General features: G+C 42.0%; 2 protein-coding genes across 7 annotated transcripts in view; one reads left to right on the plus strand and one right to left on the minus strand.

Annotated features, from left to right (window-relative positions):
- The window catches only part of PRDM1 (PR/SET domain 1), a 107664-nt gene extending 104482 nt beyond the window's left edge, over positions 1-3182 (plus strand). For all 5 annotated transcript variants that reach the window (XM_054699065.1, XM_054699066.1, XM_054699067.1 and 2 more), the window contains one exon: positions 180-3182. In XM_054699065.1, coding sequence (XP_054555040.1) covers positions 180-752 — 573 coding nt within the window. In that variant the 3' untranslated portion in view covers positions 753-3182. The remainder of the gene's footprint in view (positions 1-179) is intronic.
- Positions 1-27951, minus strand: part of ATG5 (autophagy related 5) — a 207343-nt gene that overhangs the window by 24021 nt on the left and 155371 nt on the right. Inside the window, exon 8 of one of the 2 annotated variants that reach the window (XM_054699071.1) lies at positions 14462-15310. The exons of the other annotated variant lie outside the window; for it this stretch is intronic. Coding sequence (XP_054555046.1) covers positions 15303-15310 — 8 coding nt within the window. The 3' untranslated portion in view covers positions 14462-15302. Of the gene's footprint in view, positions 1-14461; positions 15311-27951 lie in introns of those variants that run through there. 2 annotated transcript variants of the gene reach the window in all.

Genomic DNA, 27951 nt, shown 5'->3' on the forward strand with positions numbered 1-27951 from the left:
CCTCATGTGCAATGTGCCAGTGTTGCCCTGTTTGCCTACCGCCACACTGTAGGTGCCACAGGGAGGCTCCTCACCTCTCAGATTGCTGGGCCTCACTTTGTAAGCTTGCCCCTCCCGTTGGCAACTCTTAATCTTCTGGTTTTCCCTCTCCTTTCTCTGCCCTCTTCCCTGTGCTGTAGGTTTGCCACAAGCGATTTAGCAGCACCAGCAATCTCAAGACCCATCTGCGACTCCACTCCGGAGAGAAGCCTTACCAGTGCAAGGTGTGCCCCGCCAAGTTCACCCAGTTTGTGCACCTGAAACTCCACAAGCGCCTACATACCCGGGAGCGGCCCCACAAGTGCGCCCATTGCCACAAGAGCTACATCCATCTCTGCAGCCTCAAAGTCCACCTGAAGGGGAACTGCCCCGTGGCCCCGGCCACCGGGCTGCCTCTGGAGGACCTGACCCGGATCAACGAGGAAATCGAGAAGTTTGACATCAGCGACAATGCTGACCGGCTGGAGGACATGGAGGACAACATCGATGTGATCTCTGTGGTGGAGAAAGAAATTCTGGCTGTGGTCAGAAAAGAGAAAGAAGAAACTGGCCTGAAAGTGTCTTTGCAAAGAAACATGGGGAATGGACTCCTCTCAGGGTGTAGCCTTTATGAGTCATCAGACCCGTCCCTCATCAAGTTGCCTCACAGCAACCCACTACCTCTGGTACCTGTAAAGGTCAAACAAGAAACAGTAGAACCAATGGATCCTTAAGATTTTCAGAAAATAAAGTGTTTGTTTTGTTTCTTAACTTATGACTTGGCAAGGCAGGGGGCCTCTACCAAATTGTTTGTACATACTTCCTGTGCTGCAGAGATCACCTGCCAGCAAATGGCTTCCCTTCACTTCTCTGGAATTAAAGAAGGAACTCCAAAGTTACTGAAATCTCAGGGCATAAATGAGGCAAAGACAATATAAATATATATACATACTATATATACTTATTTACACCCCATGTATATATTTGAACCTGTGTATTTTGAATATTTGTGTGGATATGTTTGCATAGCCTTCCTTTTACTAAGACTATTTGCCTAGCCATAATTATTTTTTCAATGATAATCCTTCATAATTTATTATACAATTTATCATTCAAAAAGCAATAATTAAAAAAGTTTACAATGACTGGAAAAAATTCTTCTAATTTGAGTTTAAATGTTATATTTTTGTCTTGTAGCCATTCTTTGTAGATAATTTCTGCACATCTGTATAAGTACCTAAAATTTACTAAGATTTAGTGAGTAAATATATTATTTCAGTCGACCTCCCTCTATAATAATGGTTTGAAGATGAGGTTTTGATATTGCCAAAGTCAGACAGTTGATGTGTTAATTCATAGGATCATATCAGTATCATTTGGACGGCATTGGCGTTGTATGACTTGGGGGTATGTGTGCAGAATTACCCAATAATAACTTCAGTAGGAGAAACAAAAAAGGGAATCTTGTCTGTTTCTGTAGATCAGATTTCCCCCCAGCTACCGATTTACCAGAAAGGAGACAAGACTTTGCCAACTTTTCTCCTTCTCCAAAAAACAGGGTCACCCACAAAAGTCATGTCACCATTCAGAGTGGCCACATGGCTTTTGTTTCCCAATGTATTATCTGAAAATGTGAAGAAGACAAAATTCCATGTTTAAAACCACTGCGAAAGGTTCCCCATAGCATAGGTGGTTTTGTGTGTGTGAGGATTGGGGGCTTGAGTTTGGGTGTTGTTTTTGTTGTTGGTTTTGTTGTTGTTGTTGTTGTTATGTAAAAGTTGCACAAACATGGTGCTCTACCAGGAAGGATTTGAGGTAGATTAAGGCTCAGGCCACACTTTAAAAACTGAAAAACGGGTATACTCATTGTTAAAGCGGGTGATGAACATTCCTGTCCCCAAAACATCAATTGTATTTTTTCTGTAAAACTCAGATTTTCCTCAGTATTTGTGTTTTTACATTTTTTTGGTTAATTTAATTAAAGATGAATGGGCATTGCAAAGTTTGTTCAACAACAATTACCTCATTGAGTGTGTCCAGTAGTGCAGAAAATGATGTTTTATCTAGTGATTTGCTACTCTAGAAAAGAAACTAAGTATGCTCCAGAAAGATAGGATGTGTGCCATTCTATCTTTTACTCTGCTAAGCCCAAAGATTACATGTAGGCATTCAAGGTGTAGCAAAGAATGATGTATATTTATAAATCTATTTATACCACTATACCATGTGTATATATAATATATTTATAACCACTTAAATTGTGAGCCAAACCATGTAAAGGAACCTACATTTTCTAAGGCACAAGATTCATAAATCAAACCCTTTCTGAGACTTTGCTTAACACTTGCTGACCTCACAATCACATTGGTGAGCTGGGGCACCCCTTTGCTGTTACATCAGAACCTGAAATCTTGGTGCAAAGGTGGACACTGCATAACAATCAAGGAGAAAAGAGATACATTGTTTTTTACCATTGAGACAAGCTAAGATGACTCTTTGTTTTGTCCCATTATGATTATTGGTCACACACAAGTCACAGAAATAAAAATCCCATCATTGCTCCTTTGACCACCACTAACTGTTCTCTCTTCCTCTCCCTCGTAAGTAAATGACCTATCACTAATCAGTCTGGATTATATGTTCACCATTTTGCTCATGGCAGCTAAAGTCAACCTGCAGAAAAGAACAACAAATTTAGAATAATCCAGGGATACCCAAGAGCCTTAATGATCTGTTCCTATAAGCAGCAAAACTGACATTTCTTTTGCATCCGTGTTCAATAAATAAGCATGGTCCTTAATTGTAGCAAACTAAAGCATCACACTCTGACACTGACAGGGTGTACATTCTGTACCCAGCCACTTTTTTGTTCTTTTTTCTTTAATGCTTTCTTACATTGGAATATTTTTACAAGGATCTGCTAATGGCTTGACTTTTTGCTACTCTGTACTGTCTGACTTTCCTTCTTAGGCCTCTTACATGTGAATTTTGAGCCCACAATCAACAGTGGTTTTATTTTTTTTTCCTTCTACTCGATGTTAAAACTGACCAAAGTTAATGGCTTTTTACTTTGCTAGAACAACAAACTCTTATGTTTACGTACTGGTTTACATTGTTATTTATGTGCAAGTTGTCAAAATGTAAATTAAATATAAATGTTCATGCTTTACCAATACTTGTCCAATGTCTTGAGTGAAGGGCCAAAGAGCCACATCTTAACCACAGGGTAAGGGTGGGCCCAGAATCCAGAATTTAACATAATGCCCTTCTCTCCCCTCAACCCTCCCCGGTATGCAGCTGTGACTGTATGATTCTCTGACCCTTCACCATCACTGAGAACTAGTGAGTGATTTAACAGTGTTGATCTGTTGCTTCTTGCCTAACTCAACAGTGAAAGATCTTTCATTATGAGCTATAACAGAATCTCTCTGAAAAGTTTCAAGCAGTAAGTGGGGACGACTTTTTTGCTTTTGGTAGACTTTTGTTTATTTGGTGAATATGGGTGTCGGGGAGTTAAGGAAGACTTGGATCAATTCCAGAAATGCCTTTCTAGCATTGTGCCTCTGTGTGTGTGAATGTGTGCGTGTGCACACACGTGTGTGTTGTGTACAAGTGCCTGTTTGTGTTTGTCCAGCTCCCTCATGGGTGATGGGCCCTGAAGCTCTGAGTTGAGGAACACTGCCCACTGGTGACATAATTTCCACTTTATTAGTACTGGGCATGCACATGGAACACAGATTTTAATGCTTCTGCATTGTCTTCTGCCTTACAACCCATACTACTTTTTCCCTTTCACATTTTATCTGAGAAAATAGATTCGCCACTTGTGCATTTAAAAAGAATTTTGTTTTAAAGGTTTATTTATTTATTTATATAAGCACTGGGTACAGTCAGAAGCGCGGGAGGGTGAGAGAATTCAACAGAGCCAGAGCGGGGAGCAGAGCAGGCAGAAGGACCGAAGTACACTGCTGAGGGCAGCAGCGGGCGGCAGGAGAGGTCTGCGCGCCATGTGGGACCCTCCTCCGGTGGCCGGGGAGCAGCCAGGGATCGAACCGATGCTGCAGAGGCTGTGGGCAGCTTCGCAACCCAGAGCTCAACCACTGCGCCACCGGGGAGGCCCTTAAAAAGAAATTTGACAAGGTTTTTGTTTTACTTGAGATGTGAAACCATTGGGGGTGGTATGACCGTGCCGTTCCAAGGGTCACAAGGTGGGAACAGGTCTACATGCTTGTCCATTGATGCTCCAGAAACTAACCTATGTCCAGGCACAAATAAATTTTGAGTCTCACTTGTGGATATGAATAGGTGTGTGAATAGTGCCCTCATTGAACAAAATCTAAAGGCCTTTGCAAGTGGTCTTCATGCTTGCCATGTCATCCACTACCAAGTCCGTAGTTCTATGTCCACATTAGCTGCATGTTAGGAAAATAATGCTCCTTCTTACATTTGGACACTCACAACTGCCTGGTTTTTTTTTTAAGTTTCTTCTTTATATTCACTTAAACATCTGTGCCAAGAATTTGAAACGTTGCCAACATGTAACTGTAGAGTTAAGAAAACCAGATCCCTACTGTCATAAACGTGCCAAATAGTGCTGGTTGCACTACTAAATTCTACAGAACGATTATGGTAATAATTTTTCAAAACAAAGCCCAATAAGATCCAGAGTGTAGCAGTTACCATCATAAATCATACTTCTTTACTTGGCAAAGCCTATCTTTTTTTCTTCAGCGTTATATATCTTGGAACACTTGTGGACTTAGCTGTTTAATGAAACATTACATGAAAAGATAATATTCACGAGGAGCACAAGTCCACCCAGCCCACATCCATGCTGTTGGATCAAGGCTTCATGCAGCTGTTTGTAGGGCAAGGCAAGACTAAAGAAGCCATCTTTTTCCTGAGTTTCCTGAAAATAAAAACTTTTTAGAAATGATGTATTACATTCCCCACTATAAGGCAATATATAGAATATGCGTTTCCACGGAGTTTATGGGCACATTTCCTGATTCCACACTACCCCCTTGGGGGATAGGAAACCAATTTAGGACCATAAGTGTGTATAAGTGAGCTTAATTCTGTGTGTGTGTGTGTGTTTGTGTAACCTTTTAAAAAATAATGGGAGATAATGGGAGAAGGCCAGAGCAGAGAAATGAAAGTAATTATAGGCACATAATGGAGAATTTCTGATCTAAAATCAGGCCTTTAGGATAATTTGGTCTAGAAAGGAGGGCTGCCCCATGTAAGATGACAACCAAAAAGAATAATGAATAGGAGAGAGGTTAGATAGAATGTGATTGCTGAACCAATAGGGAAGATATCTTTATTTCTTTTAGGAGAACATAGAGTTATTTGTCTGTAATATGGCCATCTCGTTACCTTTTTTGGCCAAAGAAATCAGATTACTGGCTACCTCTTAGTGTCCACTTCTAGATATATTACAGTTGCAAGAAATGTTTCAAACATGTGGATAAGCCTCCCATCACATCTTTTTCAACATCAAGTCCTCAGAACCCTCAAGTCCATTTGCTTCAAGTGCTGCTGGCAGCTGCTCCTTAAGTGAGACGTAATCTTAATCTCAGTACAGCCTTAATCATGTAATTTAAACAAAACACGCCAAGATTTCGAAAAGTTATTTTTACCTGATTTGTGCAAATATTCTCCAAGCCCAGTTTGTATCGAATACTATAACAAGCTCTCTCCTAGTTCTCTTTTCCTTCCAGGTTTGACCAATAATGAACTAGAGTTGGCCATACACACATTTCCTTCTATCTGAGTTTAAGATAGAAGCGTTTGTTTATCATGATGTGAATGTAGTCACAGAGTAGCTTTCTCCTACTCCCATCAAGAAAGAAAAAGGAAGTGACAGATACATACCAATAGGTAATTCTGGTAAGAAATCCTTCAGTGTATTAACAAAGGGGATTTGTTCTTTGGGAATTGTGTAGAGCTCGCCTTTAGGTATCCGAGGGATTCACCTGTGGGTGATGGCAGGCAGCTGTTCTCCATTAGGATGAGGAGCAGAGCAAAGGAAATGAAATTAAACCATAGCAGAAGGGACGTGGGATAAATCACAAAGACTAATGTCTGTCTTTAGGGTTTGTAACACAATGGGTTCCTTTCCGCGGGAGGGAGGGAGTAAGTAGTGTCTCCTTCCTGGGAGGGCTTAGACAGGAGTCAGCTTATTTGAAAGCACAGGACGACGCTCTGGCAAGTCCTTCCTAGATCTATAATTCAAAGATTTCTATCAACCTTAGAAATGATGATGTACCTAGGGACAAGATAGCTATCAGACTTTGGTAGAGAACTTAAATTACCTTAATGTTGCTAGGTAACTACATATAGAGTAGCTATAAATACACATACATATATGTAGAGAATTTGTCTAGGTCTGAGAGTTTATAAAACTATGAAATGAAATGTGCTATATATTTTGTAAAATATGTGAAAATATATTCCACATTTGAGTTCCCAGGGATTCTGAAAGGGGTGTACTATGAGACGGGGCACCACTCTCACCTCGCACCTGGCACTCTGACAGCACCCTGCCACTCGTAGTGCCCTCTCAGTGCTGGAAGGTCCAGCCGGAGGGCAAGGGGCCATCTCCTCCTCTCCTCCATCAGCTGTGCTTTCCCTGAGTGCTGTTTCCCAACCGCACAGGCAAAGAAGGCGCGACACCCCATGGGCCCTTCTGTGTAGCCCTTTCTTGCCTCCCCAGTTTTATCAGAGAGGTTGGCTGTGAGACCAACCAACTGAGGATCATTAATGGAATGATTTAACTCGTTCCATGGCTCCAAGTCTAAAACTCCACCCAAGATGGAAACGGTGGTTGTGAGCTCCTGCTCTTGTAGAAAGAGCAGTGATCTGGGGGGCCGGGGTGGGGGGAGGGTAGAGGGTTAGATGCTTAGTTTTAGTTCTGGTTCAGGCTTAAGATAACTGTGCGATCAAAATCCTGGAACTTCCTTGAGTCCTGGGCCTCAGTTTCCTGATCCATAACATGAAGGAGTGTAGGGTAAAGAAAATGTCAGGCTTTTCTGCCCTCCCGCCATCAGGATAGATGATGAATCCTTGCAGTCCTGAATGCATGCCTGATGGCGGGCACCTGGAGTAGGGTGTGGGCAGAGGTAGATGGGATTCACCTGGGCTAAGACTGCTTTTGAGGGCGGCGTCACGGGGACGCCAGCAGCAGCAGTAGAAGCTGAGAAGGAAGCTGAAAGAGAAGAAGCCCAAAGCAGAGAAGGCCAGAGAGCCCAGATAGAGTGAAGATTTGCTGGGGGCTGGGAGGACTGCCAGCCTCCCAGCCCCCCAGAACCCCTGCCTGCCACGTACCCACTGAACCCCAATAAAAGACCTGCAAAAAACCCACTAAGGACTCTGACTCCTCCTTTACCCGGTCTGCATGGGATCAGAAACCTGCACTGTGTCCTGTCCTGCCTTACAAGGAGTCATTCCCGGGCTGTCTTCTAGCGTTAGAAGCATTACATCTCTTAATATTCTAAGATTCCATCATTTTCTCTTATTTCCTCTTGGTTTGTTTTCCTTGGAACTCTGGTTGTTGCTATAGGCAGAGATTTGTAATTTAGAGAGCAGATGTCAGAAAATATGGAAATGAGGGGCAGACTTGTATGGAAATAACTATTGTGGCTTCTTTTGGCAAAAAAGATTGGACTCACAAAGTTCTGCTAATTTGTGAGAACCATGAACTTTCCCTAGGAATTAATATGCTCATCTGAAAGGAATCAAGATTCTTTTAATGGAAATAACAGGTTGTACTTAAATCAAATCTGTGCTATAGAGCCATGAATTCTAGGCTGTTTTGTTTGGTGGTTTTGTTTTTTGATTTTTTTTTTTTTTCACTTCTTCATCCCTTTCTATTTTGAAAGAAAAGGCACACTTGTAATGAAGACTGGGAAAGATTTAAGTTTGCTGCCACAAATAGGAAAAAGGGACAGAAATACTAGACAGCTAAAGAAGAGCATGAGAATCCAATAAACTGAACCTAAGAAAACGTTGAAAGGAAACATTTTGGTTAGCAAAGCAAGTGAGGCCTCAATAATGTTTTAACGGTTCAAGGTTTAAAAAGGGGAGTAAAGAAAAATGAAGCAGAAAAAGGGAGGAGGAGAGAGGAAAGGTTAAGGCAAGACAGAAACTGAGCACAAGATGTGAAAGGAGCTGAAAATAAGTGAAAAGTGAAAAATTGCTTTATGAATAAACCATCAAAAAATAGCGAGTGAAAAAGCAATTGTGCTTCCAGTTATTACTGAATCACACGCTTGTGGAAGCCGAGGCTGACCTGAGCAGCGACTCTACTCTTAACGTACGCTGCAGCCTCCGGTGCAGCACCGTTCCTGTGGGCGGACTCTGTTTTCTACTTGAGTGTCAGTTTCATTGTGATTACCCTCCATCACAGACGCGTGTGGGCCAATTTACCGCCTTGAGCACACAAAAAAACACGACTTGGCCATCTCTTCAACCTGCTGACATGACAAAGCAGGTGATGTCTTCTGAGGACAGAGGAGACACAGGTAAAGCATGGCGTGAGGGCCAGGGAGGTGAGCAGAACTCCCCTACGAAGGAATAGCCAGAAGTTAATGAGGCTGAAAGCCACCACCTGCCTCTGCCTTTTCCAGAAAAAGAGAATGCGATAGTTAGTGCTCCCTGCCATTGATGGCGGTGTGTTTCCACAGGAGCACAGTGGCCCTCAAACAGACAAGGGTCTTCAGAGCCAAGGGCCAACAGAACACCCTTTTTCTGAACACAGCTGGCCTCTGGGCTTGGCCAACAAAATACCAATCAGAGCAACGCTGCCTCCGCCCCTGCCTACTTAAAGAACTGGGAGCACTAGGAAGTTAACCAGTTCTTCCAGTGTCACCCCGCCCTCTGAGCCTGCAGGAAGAGGAGTGAGGAATGGAAGAGCTCGTGTACCCACCAGAAGACTGGCCAAGTGTCTTGAGGGATGATTGGGACACAGGTTACAGGTCATTCCCAGTCTTCAAGGTCGCTCCCCTTCTCATCCCAGTGGTAAGACGTACTTCCATCTGGGATGTGCTACAGGACACTGACTTTTGATTCCCTGCTTCAACAGAAAGGAAGTGGGAAACATGTAGTCACAGATTCCAAGAAAACTTGTGTGGGAGTGCTGTGTTGCTAAGCACTCGCCCTCCCTGAGTGCACCTTCCTCTCTGTCTCCCGTGAGGCAGGTGAGCTGCCAGGGTTCTGGGTGGAAGTAAGTCAGCCTAGGGGAACATTTTAACCCAAATGACCCATGGAGCAGGTAACCCATGCACACAGCTGGTTGTACAAAGAATGAGGTCCAATTTTAACAAATCTGTTTCGTTTTTAATAACCAAGGTAACTCTGTAGTTCTGTGCATCTGGTCAATGGGGCTGAGGTTTTCCTCAAAACCCCGCACAGATTGTGGTCTCTTGCTATTGCTGCAAGAGGTGCTTGGCCTTGTGCCCGTGGTGAGGTTCAAGGCAATGTGCTTTCTTCCCCAAGTTTTTTTCATAAAGGACATCGATAGGGTTGGGCTTTGAGTATCTTAGAAATGGGAAGATCAAAGCGTGGATGGTCAGGACAGATGTCCAGGTTAACTGACACGTTCACGCTGGGCCTGGAACCAAGTCTCAGCTTCCTGACTCTGCTCCCCACTTTAGCAGATGAGACAATGCTGCTGTTGCCTGGCTGGGCAGGGCCTTCACAAGTCACTCACTGATGTCTGTACTTAGGACAGGCTTGCCAAAACAGCAGAGTTTTATAGCATCAAATTACTGTCTTTTGCCTTGTCAGGAGCTTGACTCTTAACTAGTTTTGCAGACATTTCAGGAAAGAAAAGAGGAGATGGAGAGTTTTGGAGAACTTTGACCACCATTATTTTGAATTCATCCCACTTCAGACTCCACACCACCACTCACATCTCTGAGGCTAAACTCCTTCCAGATGCACCTTTACTGAAAGGTTTCCATCACTCTGCGGGTGGTTAGTTCCTGAGTAATGTGCCAGGTTGAGATTTTGTGTGCGTTAGCAGAAGGGTGGGTGTGAGGCTTCAGTATTTCTGTGTCAGCCTCAAGTCAAGTGTTCCAAGGAGGAAACTAAGGCACAGACCGACTTCACCCCATCAGAGCACGCCCCAGAGACCTGGCAACTACAGCCAAAAGGCACAATGATCCTCATATAGAAGGCATTGAGCCATTGTAAAAATTCAGATGCTATTTTGGATCAAGTAGATAAGTTCATTTCACTTTAAAACCTATACAGGAGAGGAAATATATAAATGGACTTACTTTCTTCTTCAAGTGCACATAAAAATATTGCCCATATATGAAGTTAACGAATGTATCTGTAGGTAGAGATGAAAATTGAGAAAGAGCTCTCTGGTCTACCTTTTCATTTGCAAGCAGTGTAATCCTGAAAGGCATGGTGCCTCTAAGAATTATCTGAATTATCTGAAGACTTCCAGTATGCCCACCTGTTATACAGCTTTTGCAACCAACAGAAACTCTTTAAGATTTATAGTCATTATTGCTTCAAATTGGTAGTTTTTGTCTTCTCTAGCTTTGACCTACACGTGGATTCCAGACTGAAAATTACATTATCTGAAGCAGACCATTCAGCCCATCTGAGATAGGTTACAGCTGTCTCACCCCTCCCTCCAACATTAGTGTAATAATATATTATTGTTCATCCATAGCCTGAAAAATTGTATGTTCTTAGGAGGATTGACCGAAGGGAAAAAAAAAGAAAAGAAGGAATCTTTTTAAACTAGCTGTAAGACTTAGAAATAAGAGAAGCATCTCTTAAATTCAAGTCCAAATCTTGTTTGCATCAGAGAAACTTGCGAGTGTAGAGTAGAGATGGGCATTTGTGGGAGGTAACTCTCAATGCCAGCTCTCTGTGTTGAAGGCCTTTGAGTACTTGGTGAGTTTCTCCAAAAGACAGGCAGAGAGGTATAGATTTCTGCAAGACCAAAAAAAAAAAAAAAAAAAAAAAAAGGGCAGGGTAAAGCCCGTGCTGAAGGTGCAGACTTCCTTCCGTACTTGGTTTTTCTCCCTTCTAAGGGGTGTTTGAAAGTTTTTCCTGTGCTTCTAACTGAGCAGAAACCACATCATGTCTGTCAGTGTCTTTTCTTACCACTGGAGACCCTGGTGGTTAGAGAGGGAAAGTCCCTTTCGATGGTGCATGTAGGGGTAGAGGTGTTGGGGGCCAGTCAGGAGGGTCCTGGGGAATGGGGGTGACGAGAGATCATTAGGATTTCGTCTCTGGCCTACACAGTGTACTAGGGCTGGTCTCTCAAAACCTCAGAGCAGCAAAGTCTATCATTTTATGTCCCTAATCATTTAGAGACTATGCGGGAAGAACTCATTAAACAAAGGATAGAACATTCACTTCAAGAGCTTCGTGGTTCTGGGATGCCCCAAGAATGGCCATGGTGACCCGTGCATCATTGGAGGACAGCCTGTCCCTGATTCCACAGTGCCTGTCCCAATGGGTTGGAAGGCTAAGGATAAGAAGGTTGGGTCCAGCTGGGTGGATATTGAGTTTAAGCTGTTTTAGAACAGTCTCTGTTCTGACATTTCTTTCTAAAATGTGATAAATAAAACACATAAAATTTACCACCCTAATCATTTCTGAGCATGTTAACTATAAGGACATTGCTGTGCCACAGAGCTCCAGAATTTTTTTTATCTTGCAAAGCTGAAACTCTATACCCATTGAAGAGCAACTCTTTTGCCTCTACATACACACACACACACACACACACACACACACACACACCCAGCCACTATAAAGTGACATTTCTGGATCACTAATCATGAGTGCTTTTCTTTGGTTAAATCTATAAACTTGATTTCCATACCAAGGCCTGTTTCAGGTTCACGGACCAGCTGACCTGTTTGCGAGCAGTTCAGATTTGTGCTGCCATGAATATTCATCTTTGGGTAGGATCCCGCCCACAAATGCCTGTCCTCAGCACTCCAGCTGGGCTTCAGCAGTTTATGGACTTGTTATTTGCACCACCAAACCAGTCAGGAATGAAAATAACAATCAACTCCTTAAATGTTTACAAGCCTCCTGGGCTATTGCACATGTAATTTAGAGCTGCCATCTTGTCTCCTGTCTCTCAGTGGAATGGAATGTCCTCTCCAGCAATTTGCTGATTGTAGGAACATGAGGAAAGGAGAAGGCCCCTGGGTTGAAATTTTCTCATCAAGCCTGGGTCACAGACATCTTTGCTAGCAGGTTGTTTGTGTTCTCGTGACTCTACCACACTTCCTCATACAAGACACTCCCCAACAAACCCTCCCTACAGGTTGTCCTTAGAGCCTGAACAGGAGGCAGGTATGTACTCTCACCCAATCAGCACAATCAATTTGTCATTCCCTGAAAATAGAGTCACCCCGCCAGTCTGTCCAGTTCCCGCCCCCAGCGGCTGGTCTGGTGGTGGGATGAAGAGGAAGGCCTGCCTCAGAGCTCAGAGAGCAGCCACATTCCAGGGGGAGTGGTTCTGCCGCATTCACCACGCTGGGCGGGGGCGTGGTGTGCCTCGTGCCTGCAGCCACCCTTGAAGTGTTGTTATTACACAACTGTCATGAACTATGGAATGTCTCTGGTCATTTACAGCGTGACTGTGTCACTCCATAAATGACACTGTCAAGCTTCGAGGCCCAGAATGAGGTTGGCTTGTTTTTCAATAGAGCATTTTCACCCGCCCAGAACTAACTTCCAGGCTTTTATAATGTACTTCTTAGCCTCAGAAGAGAAGAAAAATTCGGGGAAAATACGGGAATACATTACAAATCATACTCCAGTCGTTTTACAAATGCTTTAAAAAGACGACGAACAGTTTGACTGTACTATTTGCAGATAAGCTTTCTAGAAATTAGCTGGGCTAACTTTTCATCTTCTCTCACTCTTGTCTTGACTTTTTCCTTCTTTGGTTCATTTCCTTCATGAGATAAATGAAGAGAAGAACAGATTAAGGTTCCAAAGAACATATGATTCATGAGTCATGTCTGTTTTTTTCTCTATAGTATTCATTTCAAATGGCGTTGTTCCAGTAGAAGAAATAGAAAGTAAACATGTAACTTTAAGACTGATTTTGGTATTTTTGTAATACAATAATAATTATGAAAAGAATGCCCTGTATTTGATATATATTATATAAGTTATTCTGATCTGTCACAGTCATTGTTTCATTTTATCCTTATAAATACCCTTGGAGATATTTTATTATCCTCATTTTACATACAAGGAAACAGAGGCTCAGAGGGATTTAAAAAAAAAAATTAGATGATGCAGGAAAAAAACAAACCTTAATTAACACAGTGTATATAGAAAGTACTCCACAAACAGTAACTGTTCTTAAATAACTTGTCTAATGTCACCCAACTAGTGACTTTGACATGAGTATTCCTAAACTGTGACCCCTAATGTCTCTCCCTAAGCATAGCATCCTTAGCCCACGAAATACACAGATTTCTTAAAAAGAAGATATAATCATAAACACATTCTGGAACCTCCACTTTATTATGTGCTAGCCACAAAATCAGAGAGTTGGTTGAGGATTCACTAAATGTAATTCACATAGTCTAGAGTTCTTCTGACTAATTTACCTCCTCCTCCCCAAGAAAAATAACTTAGAAATTTCTCTCTACTGTTTCTCTTACTTTCAAATCTTTCATCAGTTAAGTTGGGATTTTTTTTTCTCAAATTGTGGATTTTTCATCCTAATAGTGAAAGATAAATCCAGCATTCTTACTCATGCATTTACTAATTTTTTCACTCAGTGAACATTTATTGCCTGTCTATTATACTTCAAATATTGGGCCAGTCTGTGGGAAGGATCAGGTATGAATAAGATCTAGATCCTGGCCTCAAAGGGTTACTTGCCTACTGAGACAGGAAACTAATTGACTGGTTTTATAGATCTCTTTTAAATAAATCAGTTTTATTAATATCTGCTTTCAGATGGATCAAAAAGAATTAAAAATGTGAGTACCTGTCATTTTTAATTTTATAGGTGTTTTGGGTATCTTTGGCGAATAATTTGCCTTTGGCTCAAAAGATTATATAAGGACGAATGAACAGGGTACATACTGATTACATTTGGGTTTGGAAACCTAGAGAATTCCATTTTCTACTTGCTATATTTAAACTAGCCCCCATGAGGCAGTGTTGGAACCAAATATCAACAAAATACAATGTTAAATCTGGCTGTACCTGCAAAGAAAATTTAAAAATTTAAATTGTTATAAATCAGTGATAATTTAGGTGATAGATTCCTTAAATCAGACTACAGTGTCACTTCTATTGTATATAGATCTTCTGTGGATTTTTAGATAAGATCATAAACAATGCTTTCTTTTTTCAAGCATTATATAAAACATTCCATGCTGAGATGGCCTAAGTTTTGCCTTCAACCATCTAAGCATCTGGTAAGGATTCATAAAATCACGTCAAGTTATTATTTTATTTCAAAAGAATGCACTCCCAGAACAATAGCACTAGTTGGGGGTGGGGGTTTGGTGTCATGAAATGGGAAGAGCACTCCTGGGTGTCAGTTGGGGGACAGGTCATCAAGAGACCTGAGTTTATTCCTGGTTTGACTGGCTGGGTGACTTTAGTAAGAGGAGTAACAGCTCTAGATCTATTTCCACATCTGTAAAATGCAGCAGGTAAACCAGATGACCGCTTCTGTCCATTTCTCCAAATTAATAAATACAAAAGCTTGTTGCTCATTTTTATAAGGCTGTATTAACATTAAGAGTTCTGGTTAAAGCATCAGTTGGTGGTGCTCCCTACTAGCCACTCTGCCCAGCATGGTGTTTTTGTCGGGTTAGCAAAGGAAAACAGGGTGGTGTTGCCCTGTAGTTCTTGGCTCAGCTTTAGGAGGTATTGATGACTCAGCAACGTGGCTCTCTGCCCTGTGGGTCAGGGCTGCAGGTGCCCAGGTGGGTCTTGTTTTGAAGGTGCTGCCAGCCCTTTGGGGTGAGGCAGGAACTTGAAATGTAGATCATTTGTAACCTCTCAGATTCCAGGGCAATTTACTCAAGCTTAGGAGTGTCAACTTCCATCCCTTCATCAAACTGCCACCTTAGATAATTATGCTACTTAAATTATTCTTGCATTTCAGCACCGTGTGGCATCCGCACTTCCTATTCCCTGGTGTTGTAGAGTTTGCTTGTTGTCTTCCAACCCACAAACCTGATGACAAGCTTTTATTGGTTGGGGTGAGAATATGGGTGAGTCAGGATATTCTTCCTAGGCCCAATGGGTCTGCTCTTTCAGATCACTAAAGAGAAAAGAGAGAAAGAGCAAAGAAAATAAGCAACCCAGTACTCTTCCTAATTGGATATTAAAGGAAATTTACTCTTCAGAAACATCAGTGTCAATACAAGAGTCACCTGAAATAAGGAGTGGATCTTGGATATCTCGAAGTTTCATAAAGATTAATATAAAAGTTACTTGTGTGAAAAACAATTTTTTGTTTTTAAGGGATAAGTTGTGAAACTTCAAAGCTGTCTGATCTTTAAGCTATGAAATGTCGACATAATTGTTTTGAGATCAACCAATCAGACCACACATTTCATATTACTAGGTTATAATGATGCTCATTAAACATCATGATAACAACAGCCTTCTTGTTTGTTAACAAAGGGGCATTCTCTTCATGTGTCACTTATGACAGCTAATGTAGGACAATTAAAGTCACTACTCATTCCCTCTTTTTTCTGATTTCAGAGCTGTCACGGAGCTAGAGATTATTTTTCCTCCTCCTGGTTTCTTCTTCTTTTTGTTCTTTTCTTTCTTCTCTCTGTCTCTGTTTCTGTCTCTTTCTCTCTGTGTCTCTCTCTTCATTTTTTTTTTTTAAATCATCCCTGGGATCAAGTAAGTTTTCTCATTTGAGGAAATGTCTCCCCACTGACCAGTCAGGCACTTTGGGCAATGCCTAACTTTTCCAGGTCACTGGGACACCATTTTCTAAAGTGGAGTCAACATTTAGCAAATGGAATTCTATAGGTGGACATGACTGCCTGTTGACCAATTATTCCAGAGGGGTTGTTTACTTGCCTTGCAGAGCTATTCAATGAAGTGATTTTATCTGAGTGTGCATGTAAATTTGGAAAAACATTTTACTTTGGAAACATATTCTAAATATCTGTTTTTATTTTCATCTATTTTATTTTGTTTATGGTGTTTCTGTGACTGGCTGGTTCTATGTGATTTTAGGCAAGTGATTTAACTGTTCAATCACAATTTTCGCATCTCTAGAGAAGAGAAATCCACTTATCCAATATTTACGAAACCTAAACTATGTACATAATGCTGCACTTTGTTTCTTTAGAGTGTCCCTCCTGTTTGTTAAGCATTTGCAATCTAATTGAGAGAACATATATTAGCACAAAAGTAAAATGAATAACACAAGGCCATACATAATAATTTCCAATAAAACAATTTTGTGTTTACAATTTGCAAAATTGTATTTGCAGCCTGTTTGCTTTAACAACATTTTTGGAAATGTTTAAATGTCCATTAGTAAAAGACTGGTTACATAGATTATGGTCAATACAATGGAATACTATGCAGCTATTGAAAAAGAATGAGGCAGCCCTACATGTACTAAAGTACCAAGATTCAGCTTTAGGAGAAAAGAGCAGGCGTATTTTATATGCATTATATACCTTTTTAATTTTATTTATCTATTTTTTAAAGATTTATTTATTTATGCATACAAGAATTGGGGTGCAGACCAGAGGTGGGGGGGGTGGTGAGACGACTCACCAGAAAGAGCAGGAAGCAGAGCAAGCAGATCCACTGAAATACACTGCTGAGGGGAGCAGCAGGAGAGGCAGGAGAGGCCTGTTGTGCCATGTGGGTTCCTCCTTGGCCGGGCTGGGATAGAACTCATGCTGCAGTGGCTGGTAACAGCTTGATAGTGCTGCCTCTAACCCCTGAGCCACCAGGGAGGCCCTCTTTTTTTATTTAAATTTATTTTTGCTTAGAAGATCTGGGGTGTAGGCCAAAGGTACAGGAGGGTGAGAGGATTCACCAGAGACAGAGGGGGTAGCAGAACAGGTGGATTTACTGAAATAGACTGCTGAGGGGATTAGCAGGTGAGACAGGAGAGGTCTGCTGTATCATCTGTGGGTTAGCTCCCTGCCCAGGGATCAAACTCAGGCTGTAACAGTGGTAGCGCTGAGAATTAAAACCTAGACCGCTGAGGAGGACCCATTGTGCTGCACCTTTTATGAAAAGAAAAATGTAGGAATATCTAACATAAAGTCTTAAAGAGAAACCGGGGGAAAAGTGGATACTTCTCAGGATGAGGTGGAAGGCTAGGGTATGGGGTGGAAGACTTACTTTAGCTTTAATATCCTCTTGTCTCATTTGAATTTAGTACCAGGTACCTATATTATTAATTTTTAAATAAAATTAAAATTTAAATATGCCCTAATCCTCTGGTCAGCTCTCACTGAGGACTGGCAAGGATTTAGTGAGGAACAAATAGAGAACTCTTTTTATAAGAGACTGAATAATGGAGTGAATTCTCTGTGAAAGTTTTTGAAGTAGTTCTACTAGAAGGAGATGTTATCTGCTCTGTCCCCTTCAAGTTAGTTTCAATCTGATGCTTCTGACATGGAGCCAGGACAGAAAAGGGGATTTCAATAATCTTATACTTTATGACCTGGAATTTTAGGTTACCGTTTCTACTGGGTTGTCAAAAGCATACGGGACAGGGGCCTCCCCGGTGGCGCAGAGGGTTGAGCACAGTGCTGTGGGGCTATCTGCAGCCTCCACAGTGCCGGTTCAATTCCTGGCCGGCCAGGGAGATACCCACATGGCGCGGTAGACCTCTCCTGTCTCTCCTGCTGCTCCCCTCAGCAGTGTATTTCGGTCCGTCTGCCTGTTCTGTTCCTTGCTCTGTCTCTGGTGAATCCTCACCCTCTCGCACCTCTGGCCTGTACCCCAGTGCTTGTATAAATAGATAAATCTATAAAAAAATAAAAATAAATAAATCAAAAATAAACCCAAAATTAAAAAAAAAAGCATATGGGGCAATGTTGAAGGAGGGGACTTGGGGGACACAGGAGAGCAAGTCAGAGGTGCTGTGAGCAGAAGAGTCCTCCATCCCTGAGAATCTCTGCTGACTCTGCCATGCTCGCGGGTCATCCTCTGTCCCTAGACAGAGGGAACTGGCAGCCTGTTCCTGTCACAGGGAGGACAATGTCCTCTTGCCTCCCTGTGGTTCTAAGTTCTTCCTGGCACATTCCAGAGGATATTGCAGTCAGACCTTTGTCACTGTTGATGGTAACACTTCATAGACTAGTAGAATCCCAGAGGTAGGAGGGACTCTGCAGGTTTTCCCTGACTTGATCTGACAGTCAGTCCTGGGAAGAATGTCCTGCCCATGAACACATCAGACATCAGACATAAAGTTGGGACTCTGCCCTCAGTCGCCTAGTCAGAGTCCTGTGCCCATTTTCCAACATTGTGCATAGTCAAGGTCCCTTTGGATTTTCAGGAAGGGAAATAAAAGCACAACTATTCCTCCAAAAGTCACTGAACACTGTAAGGGCAACAAAGCAGACTCCAGTCTTTCCTAAGCTCAGGCTGATAATTCAGGCTTTGGGGTGGAAGTGGGGACACCAAGAAGGTGGGTGATCACACGGGCCTCCCAGAAAACAGCCAGGACAGGAACTCTTTAAGACACCCAATCCCTACCCTACCCTGGATCAAACACAGTCCAGAAGCTTCAGCATCTTAAATCCCCACCCAAAATGTATCCTCTATCAATTTTTATCAGTGATAGGTTATGTAAGACCTTTTATCAGTGATAGGTTATGTAAGACCTCCTATAGTCTCACTTCTGGGAACCAAAGTAAATAGGAGTAAAGCAGTAAGGAAAATGAGCAACTCTGTTCCTTTTTCTGTGGCAAAAAAAATAATAATAATAATAAAAGCTCAGTAATGTTACTAACTTTTAAAAATGTCACAAGGGCCAACAATCTCTCTCAGTTTGACACCATTTCTCTTTTCGCTATTTGTGTGAGCCCTCCTCCTGCCTATGTGGGGTAAAGTTAAGTCTACGCACACCAGAGCTCACTGGCCTCCCTGGCACGTATCTCACTGTTTCTCTGTAGCACTGACGCCTTTTACTTTCTATTTACTAAAGTGAATTTCCTCTTTTATAATGACTTCAGAAAATAGACTCTGGACTTGGAGTCTATAAGGATAAGAACCAGCTTATCTTCATCCTGGCAATGAATCACTGCTTCTTCCCACCCATTTCCACAGACACCTAAGTTAATTTAGTCTCATCTAATTCCTCCTGCTATTTTCAGTGGAACTTCCGCCACCTAGGCAGCATGAGTCAAAATGGATCATCCTCCTCATCCAACTGCTTAACAAATCTAGGTATTTGTTTGTAGCTGAATGTTTACAATGAAAACCACCAACCATCTTGTTTTTTCATGTTCGACAAACCGGAAGCTTAGCAGCAGGAAGAAGGCCTCCTCATTCCTGTTTAGAAGAAAGGGACCTTCTTACTTCTTGATTCTTTGGATTATTGTTTGAATTTTGTTAAAAGTTCTGAAAGTTCTACCCTATATCCCTGTGTTTGGATAAGTAAAAAGTGTCAACACCTAAGCGAATCTTCATTCTGCATTTCAGTTTCAAAGGTTTTGTTGTCTGCCTTTGGAAATGACCCAACAACAGATGGGGCACGGGGAGGGGGGAGCTGTTCCATTCAATTAATTATACTACATTGACAGATTCTGTCCTTTCATTTACTGAATTGGTGTTTAATTAACAACTTAAGACCGCACTTCCTTGGAGATGAGTTTGTGTTTCATGAGATAATAAAACTACCAAAAAAGTCTGCTGAACTCAAGGCTCCCCCAGGGGCTCCTTGTCTCTGGCCTGATGGGGATGACTTTCTTTTCCTACTCCCTCTCTTAAGGACTTCCCTGGCTACATTAGGAATGTATCCCAGAAGGGGCGATGTGTTCTTTCTGCCACACAGGTCACCTTTGCAGTGCATTCCTTGTCGATTCTGTCCCTATGGCTGCTTGCACTCACCTCTCACTCGCCCTTGGGGCTCTTCTCACTTTCATTTGCCAGATAGCAGCAGGTCCTTGAGTTGCTGTCAGTATATACATTACAGCTCTGATTTAGGCATTTTACAAATAGTCACCAAGCCCATGGCTTCTTCACTTCTCCATTTTGACTATCCCCATCTTACTTTTTTTTTTTTCTTGCCCTGAAGCAGGCAGAAAAAGAATGGGGAAAGTGGGTGAGGGGGATATTTGCTCTTATTCCAATTGGAAAGAACCTTCAGTCCTGGCTTATTTCCCCTCTGCCTCAAAATAAGAGTTAATGTTCACCAAATGCTTTACAAATTCCAACTCAATAAAATTCAGCAGCCACCTCCTCCTTGCCCCACTTTTCCCAAGAGATGGTCTGGCTCTTAGTACTCCCACCTGCTGCCCAATCACCTGAACCAATTTCTCTCTCTCTCTCTCTCTCTTTTTCTTACTTACACACACACACACACACACACACACACACCCCTGAAATTTAAAAAGAACTCATCTAATGTAATTTATATCCATTGATATTAACACCTTTCAATCAGTCAACATCTTTGAGCCTGGCCATTGTCTACTGTGATGAAGTCTGGTATGAAAATCACTCAAATGTTGATAAAGGGAAGAAAAGCAATAGGGAGCACAAAATGTTACACATAAATGTTACATTGAGCAAATTCATGTAAGTTATTTTGATGGTAAGACCTTATCCATCCAGAACACTGACCTGTGTCTGACCCACCAGAAATGGTTTCAAAATAGTTCAGAGCTAAAACCCAGCGTCTGGCTTGTTGGTTGAGTGCCTCATGCAGAATTACTTAGTTTCTATTTACTCCTACCTTCTATAGCATTCTAACAGGGGAAGGGAACTTCTTTCAAATCCATGCAAGATTAGAGACAAGAAATCAGAAGATACAGCCAGAGGAAAGATGCTGGAAACTGCACCCTGGAGTGGGGAGCAGAGCAGTTGCTAGCTGAACAGACAGAAGAGCTTTACAAAGGCGTAAAGACCACCTAGTGGAGGATCCCAGAGCGCTGTTTGTAGCTGACATGGAGAAGTCTAGTAACTATTCATCATCAGCCCTTACGTCATCGAGACAAGGACCAACCATGACCAACTAAACATAATGAAGAAGTTCACAACTTTTTCAAGGAATTCCTATACAAATGGTTAAATTTTATTGCCGGAAAGAGAGGTCAGTAACAGCAAGGTAGCAAGAATGACTCATTCCCCAAGATTTCTGGAAGACAAAGTTTTACTTTGTATATTCACATCCAAGATATTCTGGAGATAAGATGAACTGTCACAATCAAACTAGTTTCTTTTTTTGTTTCTTATTGAGATAATTGACATTTAAACATTATATGCATTTCAAGGTACAACTTAATGATTTGATATTTGTATATATTGCAAAATGATCTCCACACAAGTCTAATTAACACCCATCACCACACACAATTACAATTTTCTCCTCTTGTGCTAAGAACTTTTAAGATTTACTCTTTTAGTGACTCTCAAATATACAATATGGTATTGTTGACTGTAGTCACCAGGCTGTACTTTACATCCTCAGGACTTATTTATTTTATAACTGGAAGTATACCTTTCAGCCCCCTTCACTCATTTTGCCCACTCTCCATAAATTAATTTCTCACAACCATAAATTTATATAATCCAGTGTCAGGCTCTAAGATTATGTTACAGTAATTAACCATAGTTAGCTTCAGTAGTTTCTAAAGCATATGTGACTATTCCAGGAAACTCCACATTTATACTAATACAGGTTTCATGAATGATTCCAACATGAGCTGAGGTCAGCCTGGACTGTGGTTATTCTGCAACGTGAAAAGTCTGGTAATCTGTTTGGAGGGCCTACCTAGGCTGTGCACAAATATCCTTCCCTATTTTGCATAATGATATTGTACTGACTATATTATAAATGTATTATTTCACCAAAGAGAAAGGAACTAGATTTGTGGCATGCTTTTTGTGCAATGATTTAATTTAATTCCCCATGTTCAAAATGAACCTGCGAGTTATGAAGTGAATTGATATATTTCAAACTCAACAAAATCTTTTTATTCACTTTTCCACTCTACACACATTCAAAAGTTCAAAATAATTACCACCCCAGTCTTTAGCTAAAGATCATTTTTGAACTCTCTAGTATGGAAATTTTTAGCCATCTGCAAGAGCAGAGACAACAGTGCAATGAATCTCCACGTATCCAGCTTCCAGCTCCAACCATTATCGTTGTTTTATCAGACTTACACAGTGTACCATAGTGTGCCCACATAGTTCTATTTGAATTTTCCAGCAAGCTAGAAATATTTGAGGCTAGCCTCTAGCAGAGCAAAGCAATCAGGCATCCAACCACAAGGTGTAATTGGAGGGATGTCAAAGGCTTTTTACCCAGTGATGATGATGCAGGCCATTCTCAGTGATTGAGTCTTGGTCTCTCTCTCTCTCTCTCTCTCTCCCCCCCCCCTCCCTCCCTCTTAAAATAAAAACACTTCTACAGGGAAAAAATAATTATAATAAAGTAAAAATCAAAATCAACAGGCAACTATAAACCAGAGACATATTACAGGGGGGGAGAAGGGAGTAGGATCAAAACAAGGGTGGTGGGAATTTTACAGGGACTATAACCAAGATGAAAATGCATACATTGTACAAAAATGAAAAATGATGTAAAAAAAAAAAAAAAACCAATTCTGCTGAAGAGCATTACTGAAATTCCTAAAATCTTGTTAATAGTTTTATCAGAGGAAATTGGTTTTTAGCAGATGATTTTTTTCTAGAATAGAAGACTTGGGATGAAAAGCCTAATATCCCTGGACCCTCGGGGTAGACAGGGTCCTTCCTGAAATGGAGAAAAGGAATAGAATATGACGAGTGAAGTAAGTCAAATTCATAGCACTGTCCAGAGTCAGACCGGGTAGTATTTCCTTGAAGAGGTTGCTTGGAAAAAGTTTATCATTGAAACATTTTTAGTACCAATGATCAAGATTTGGGAGTGATAGTCAGGATAAGGTAGAAGGCCCTTTTGTCATTTTCCCCAAAATGATCATCACAGTAAATCGACTTACATCGTTTAAAAAGTTTAAATCTACACCTTTCAAAAATACTTTTAAATTAAGACAGCATTCAAAAGTTGCCAGTCACATATATTTTGAGCAGCTGAGACGACCATCCACCACCTCGGGAAGAATCATTTCAGGGGTCCTTAACACTTATGTTCTGTGAAAAGGGGTTAGCGTGACTCCCCCCACCCCAGGCTTGACAAAGTGGTCCCTTTCCATATGTTCTGGGGTTCCCTGTGGCAGGCAGTGGGTACACTGTCAGAATGCCAAAAGGATTGTTAGAAAAACATCTCTGATGAACCAGTGTAGACCTGCCTGTGGTCAGTTGGACAATTTCAAGAACAATGCCCATGTTTATGCTAATTCTGGCTGTGAGAACTGACCATGAGGGAGAACAGGTAACCTAGACTTGGGTTTGTTTTGCTTTGGAGAGAATGGGTCTGGATAGAAGCTGTAGCTGGGATCAGTACTCCTGGGAGAAGGGACAATAGATGTTTATTTGTGTGTGTGTGTGTGTGTGTGTGTGTGTGTGTGTGAGAGAGAGAGAGAGAGAGAGAGAGAATATCTGGGGGCACAGCTGTATCACTGATGATATTTCATTTTGATATAGAGTAACTGTCTTCCCAGAGGGGTGTTTCAAAATCCTCCAGCCTAAATGGGCACATTTGAGCTCTTCTTCTGGCAAGTGGGTAGAGGTTGCCTTTTAAAATCAAGAGGCCCACAGGCAGCAACAACACAGCTCAACAGCTCTACAGGTGATTAGATGAACAAACAGTGGCGCTGCCTGACAATGGATGGTTTCAGCAATAATGGATGGTTTCAAACCCCAAAAAGACAGAGAAGAACCTTAAATCCTTATTACTAAGTGAGAGAAGTCAATCTGAAAAGGCTACATAATGTATGTTGCCAACAATCTAACAATCTGGATAGGGCAAACCTATAGAGACAGTGAAAAAAAAAATCAGTGGCTGCCAGGAGTTAGGGTTGGAGGGATGAGTAGGTGGAACAAAGGGGATTTTTAGAGGAGGGAAATTATTCTGTATTTTGTATGATAGTGTAATGATAGATACTTGTCATTATACATTTGTCCAAAGTCACAGAATGTACAACATCAAGACTGCACTGCATTGTAAGCTATGGACTTTGATTGCTAGTGATGTATAACCTAGTGATTGCTTAGGTTCAGCAGTTGAAACAAATGTGCCACACTCTGGGCTGCCTGTTGAGAGTGGAGAGACTGTGTATGCCGGGGGCACTGTGTTCTACAGGGAACACAGTGTTCTTTCTGCCAACTTTGCTGGGAGCCTTTAAGTGCTCTAAAAAATAAAGTCAAAACAGTGTTCAAGTAGAAAAACAACATCTTTACATCAAGTAACATAACCGAACAATAGTGTTGAATCAGGTAAGCCCTTCAGTTCTTAAAGTTATCATAGGACACACCAGACTCATAGAAAAGGACAGACAGCCTTTTCTGTCTGTCCTTTTCTGTCTGTCCCGGAGGAGACTCGAATCTTATTAATTTTAATGTTAAAAGAACTGTGGTCATTTTGTGGCTCAGAACACAATGGTCACAAATATATGAGAAGGAAAAAGATTGTCCGGGAAGTGGATTCGTATTTATTATATCTACAGTGTGAGTTTGTGGTATTTGTGTTTTCTTCCTTCTTTTCTGGATCTTTCAAGTTGGCCTTTTCCTTTTCCAATAAAAATGTGTTGTTTCCTAATTAGGATATAATAAAGACAACATCAGTTTTTTTTTTTTTAATTTTTTTTAAAGATTGATTTATTTATGCAAGAACCGGGGTACAGGCCAGATATACAGGAGGGTGAGAGGATTCACTAGAGACAGAGTGGGGAGCAGAACAGGCAGACCGACTGAAATACACTGCTGAGGGGAGCAGCAGGCGAGACAGGAGAGTTCTGCCGCGCCACGTGGGTTGCTCCGTGGTCGGCGGGGATCGAACTGGCACTGCAGAGGCTGCGGACAGCTTCACAGCGCTGTGCTCAACCCGCTGAGCCACCGGGGAGGCCCCAGTTTTGGTTTATAACCCAAGAATGTGGCTTTTAAACTGAGAACCATGCTATAGCTGAGTCTCTCTCACCATGGTGCCTCTACCCCCTTCTCTCCCCCTCTCAGTCCACACTAGAGGGGAGTCCCCGCAGTGGGGACTCACTGCCAGCAAACACTAACTCTAGGAAGCTGAGTTGTAATGGCCGGGTGGGCGGTGATGCTGCAGACAATCAGCTTTGGGGAATAGGTGGGCAGAATGCCATCTCCAGTGGCAGATGGAAGTTAAGACTGATATGGAGAGAAATACATGGTAGGAATTGGGGAGGGGAGGGAGCTCCAGGCTTGTCAGTCTCGTGGCAGTCCTCAAAGGTAAGTGAGTTTGCAAAAGAATCCCCTGGGCTGCTCAAGCAGAGTGCAGGTTTCTGGGTCTCACGCCTGACCTGGTTTGGAAGATTTGGGGCAAGGCACAGGAATCCCCAGATGATTTTGTTCTGAAAGTAGCCTGAGGGCTTCTCTTTAAAAAGTGCAGTGTGGCCTGATGAGTCCAGCATGAAGAAGAAAACACAAGTTATTTCGTAAGATCGTTCTCACTTCAACTCCTGAAACACCTCACAGCAGCGGGGAAGAAACTCACTCATTCTGGTTCCACAGAAACTCCTCGTGAACTTGGATGACATAACACTGTGTCTCCATGGGTGATGGTGTCACCTTGGTTCCTGCTTCACTTGCTCCTTGGCTGACAACGCCAGGGCGGGACACCATGACTGGCGGGCAGCACCCATGCCCTGGTGCTATGCCCACTGTCGGAGCACCTTCTGGGTGGTGTCTGAGCCACGCACAGGGGAGCAGTCATCATTTCCCTTTCAGTGCACCTGGGGTGGTGGGGAACATGCTGGGTCATGCTGGAAGATCTAAAATATTTTTTAATGTGTTTTCCCTCAAAGTATCCTACTTCCTACTGAGTAAAATCATCTCTATAGTATTGGGTACAATCCACAGGAAGGCATTGCAGTCAAATGTCTTGCACAAAGCCTGGAGAGGTGGGCTCCGCCCTCACCCTGACTTTTTTTGCTGTCTGCCAAGCGCTTATGAGTCCTGAGCTAATGCTTAGATGTGGGAAACCACTGACTATGTGGCTTGGTGGGGTCTTTCCTCTTCTGATCTTTAGGCACTGATAATCTCTGCCTTGAATCACCAAAGGACCTACAAAGAGTTGAGTTGTGTGGTGGGTATGGAGGGGAAGTTAAGGATGTGTTGAGTCTAGGAGTGTCCACTCGCTCCACGCTCAGGCCTGCTGAGAGTTCACATCTATTTTCCAGCCCCCTATGCTTCTTCACAGCAGTTTCCAAGGTAACAGTTATTTGTGTCATTGTTTACTCACTGGAGAATGGACTTGAGTGGGCGAGGCCTGGGGGTAAGGGCTCTATTTGATTTCCAAAGCAAAACCCATCCTCGGCCATCAGTCCATGGCAGTGGGCATGGATGTGCGCCCCATGCTCTGGGTTGGACTGTGTGCCAAGTGGCAGGAAAGAAAGTGAGAGCAGGAACCAGGAGTCAGAGCTGGGCCCCCGGAGTCCTGCAGAGCTGGGGGTTGATCTTCAGATTGGAGATGTCTTAAAAGATTCTGAGCAAGGAATTCACATGGAGCGTCCATGTTTCAGAAAGAAAAACGTGCAGTGAGAGTGACAGGAAAAAAGGGAAGGTCTGAAGACAAAGTAGCAAGAAGGAAAGCTTTGACCTGAAACACTTGCCTGACCCTCCAGGTCACATCAGAGCCATGAGCCACATCAGCCATGAGCCACATTACACTGCTGGAGACATTGTTATTACACCAATGAAATGGGTTGCATGGATGCATTTATAGCAATTTTGCCATGCATGTGTGTCCAGGCACACCCACTGGCGTGCTTGACACAACATTCCTTCCCTATTAACTCTTTCAGGACTTCAAGGTATCATTTAGTTCCTAGAAGAGCTAATTCTCCAGACACACTCTGTGCCCTGAGTTAATGGGTGTATATCTCACTCTCATGGAATATTTTATTTCTCTGGCTCAAGAGATGATTATTATGGCTCTCATTAATATTGGGCCTAAGAATAACAACAGGAATGAACACATTTCTTGGGGGCCACCATATTGATAGCCATTAAAACCTAAAAGAAGATAGTCCCTGGGATCTATCATACAAGCTAATTAGGCAGCTACAAAGGATATTTTTAAACTTTTCCCCTTAATCCCATCTCCATTGTGTGGTAAAAAATTGTGTGGGTAAAAATTGCCCATCTGAGCGATTAGCTTCAAGGCCATGTTCTGAAACTATTTCAAAAAGGCTAAGAGGTGGCATTGTGGCCCAAGGACCCCATGAAATAATGACAAGTGTCTCCCCTGGACCAGTGCTGTCCATTAGAAATATTATAAAGCTGTCCATGTAATTTAAATTTTTCTAGTAACCACATTTAAAAATTTTTCAAAAAATAAAAAAAATTAAAGAACCCAGGAAAAATAATTTTAATATTTTATTTAATTTCATATATATCTAAAATAACATTTCAACATATAATCAATTAAAAATTATTGAGATATTTTAGATTCTTCTTTTTAAATTTTATTTATTTATTTATACACATACCAGGGTACAGGCCAGATGCACGGGAGGGTGAGAGGATTCACCAGAGACAGAGTGGGGAACAGAACAGGCAGACTGACAAAATACACTGCTGAGGGGAGCAGCGGGGGAGACAGGAGAGGTC

Source organism: Talpa occidentalis, unplaced genomic scaffold (assembly GCF_014898055.3).
Source record: "Talpa occidentalis isolate TD23 unplaced genomic scaffold, MPIMG_talOcc4v2.1 talOcc4.2, whole genome shotgun sequence".
NCBI classification, from domain to species: Eukaryota; Metazoa; Chordata; class Mammalia; order Eulipotyphla; family Talpidae; genus Talpa; species Talpa occidentalis.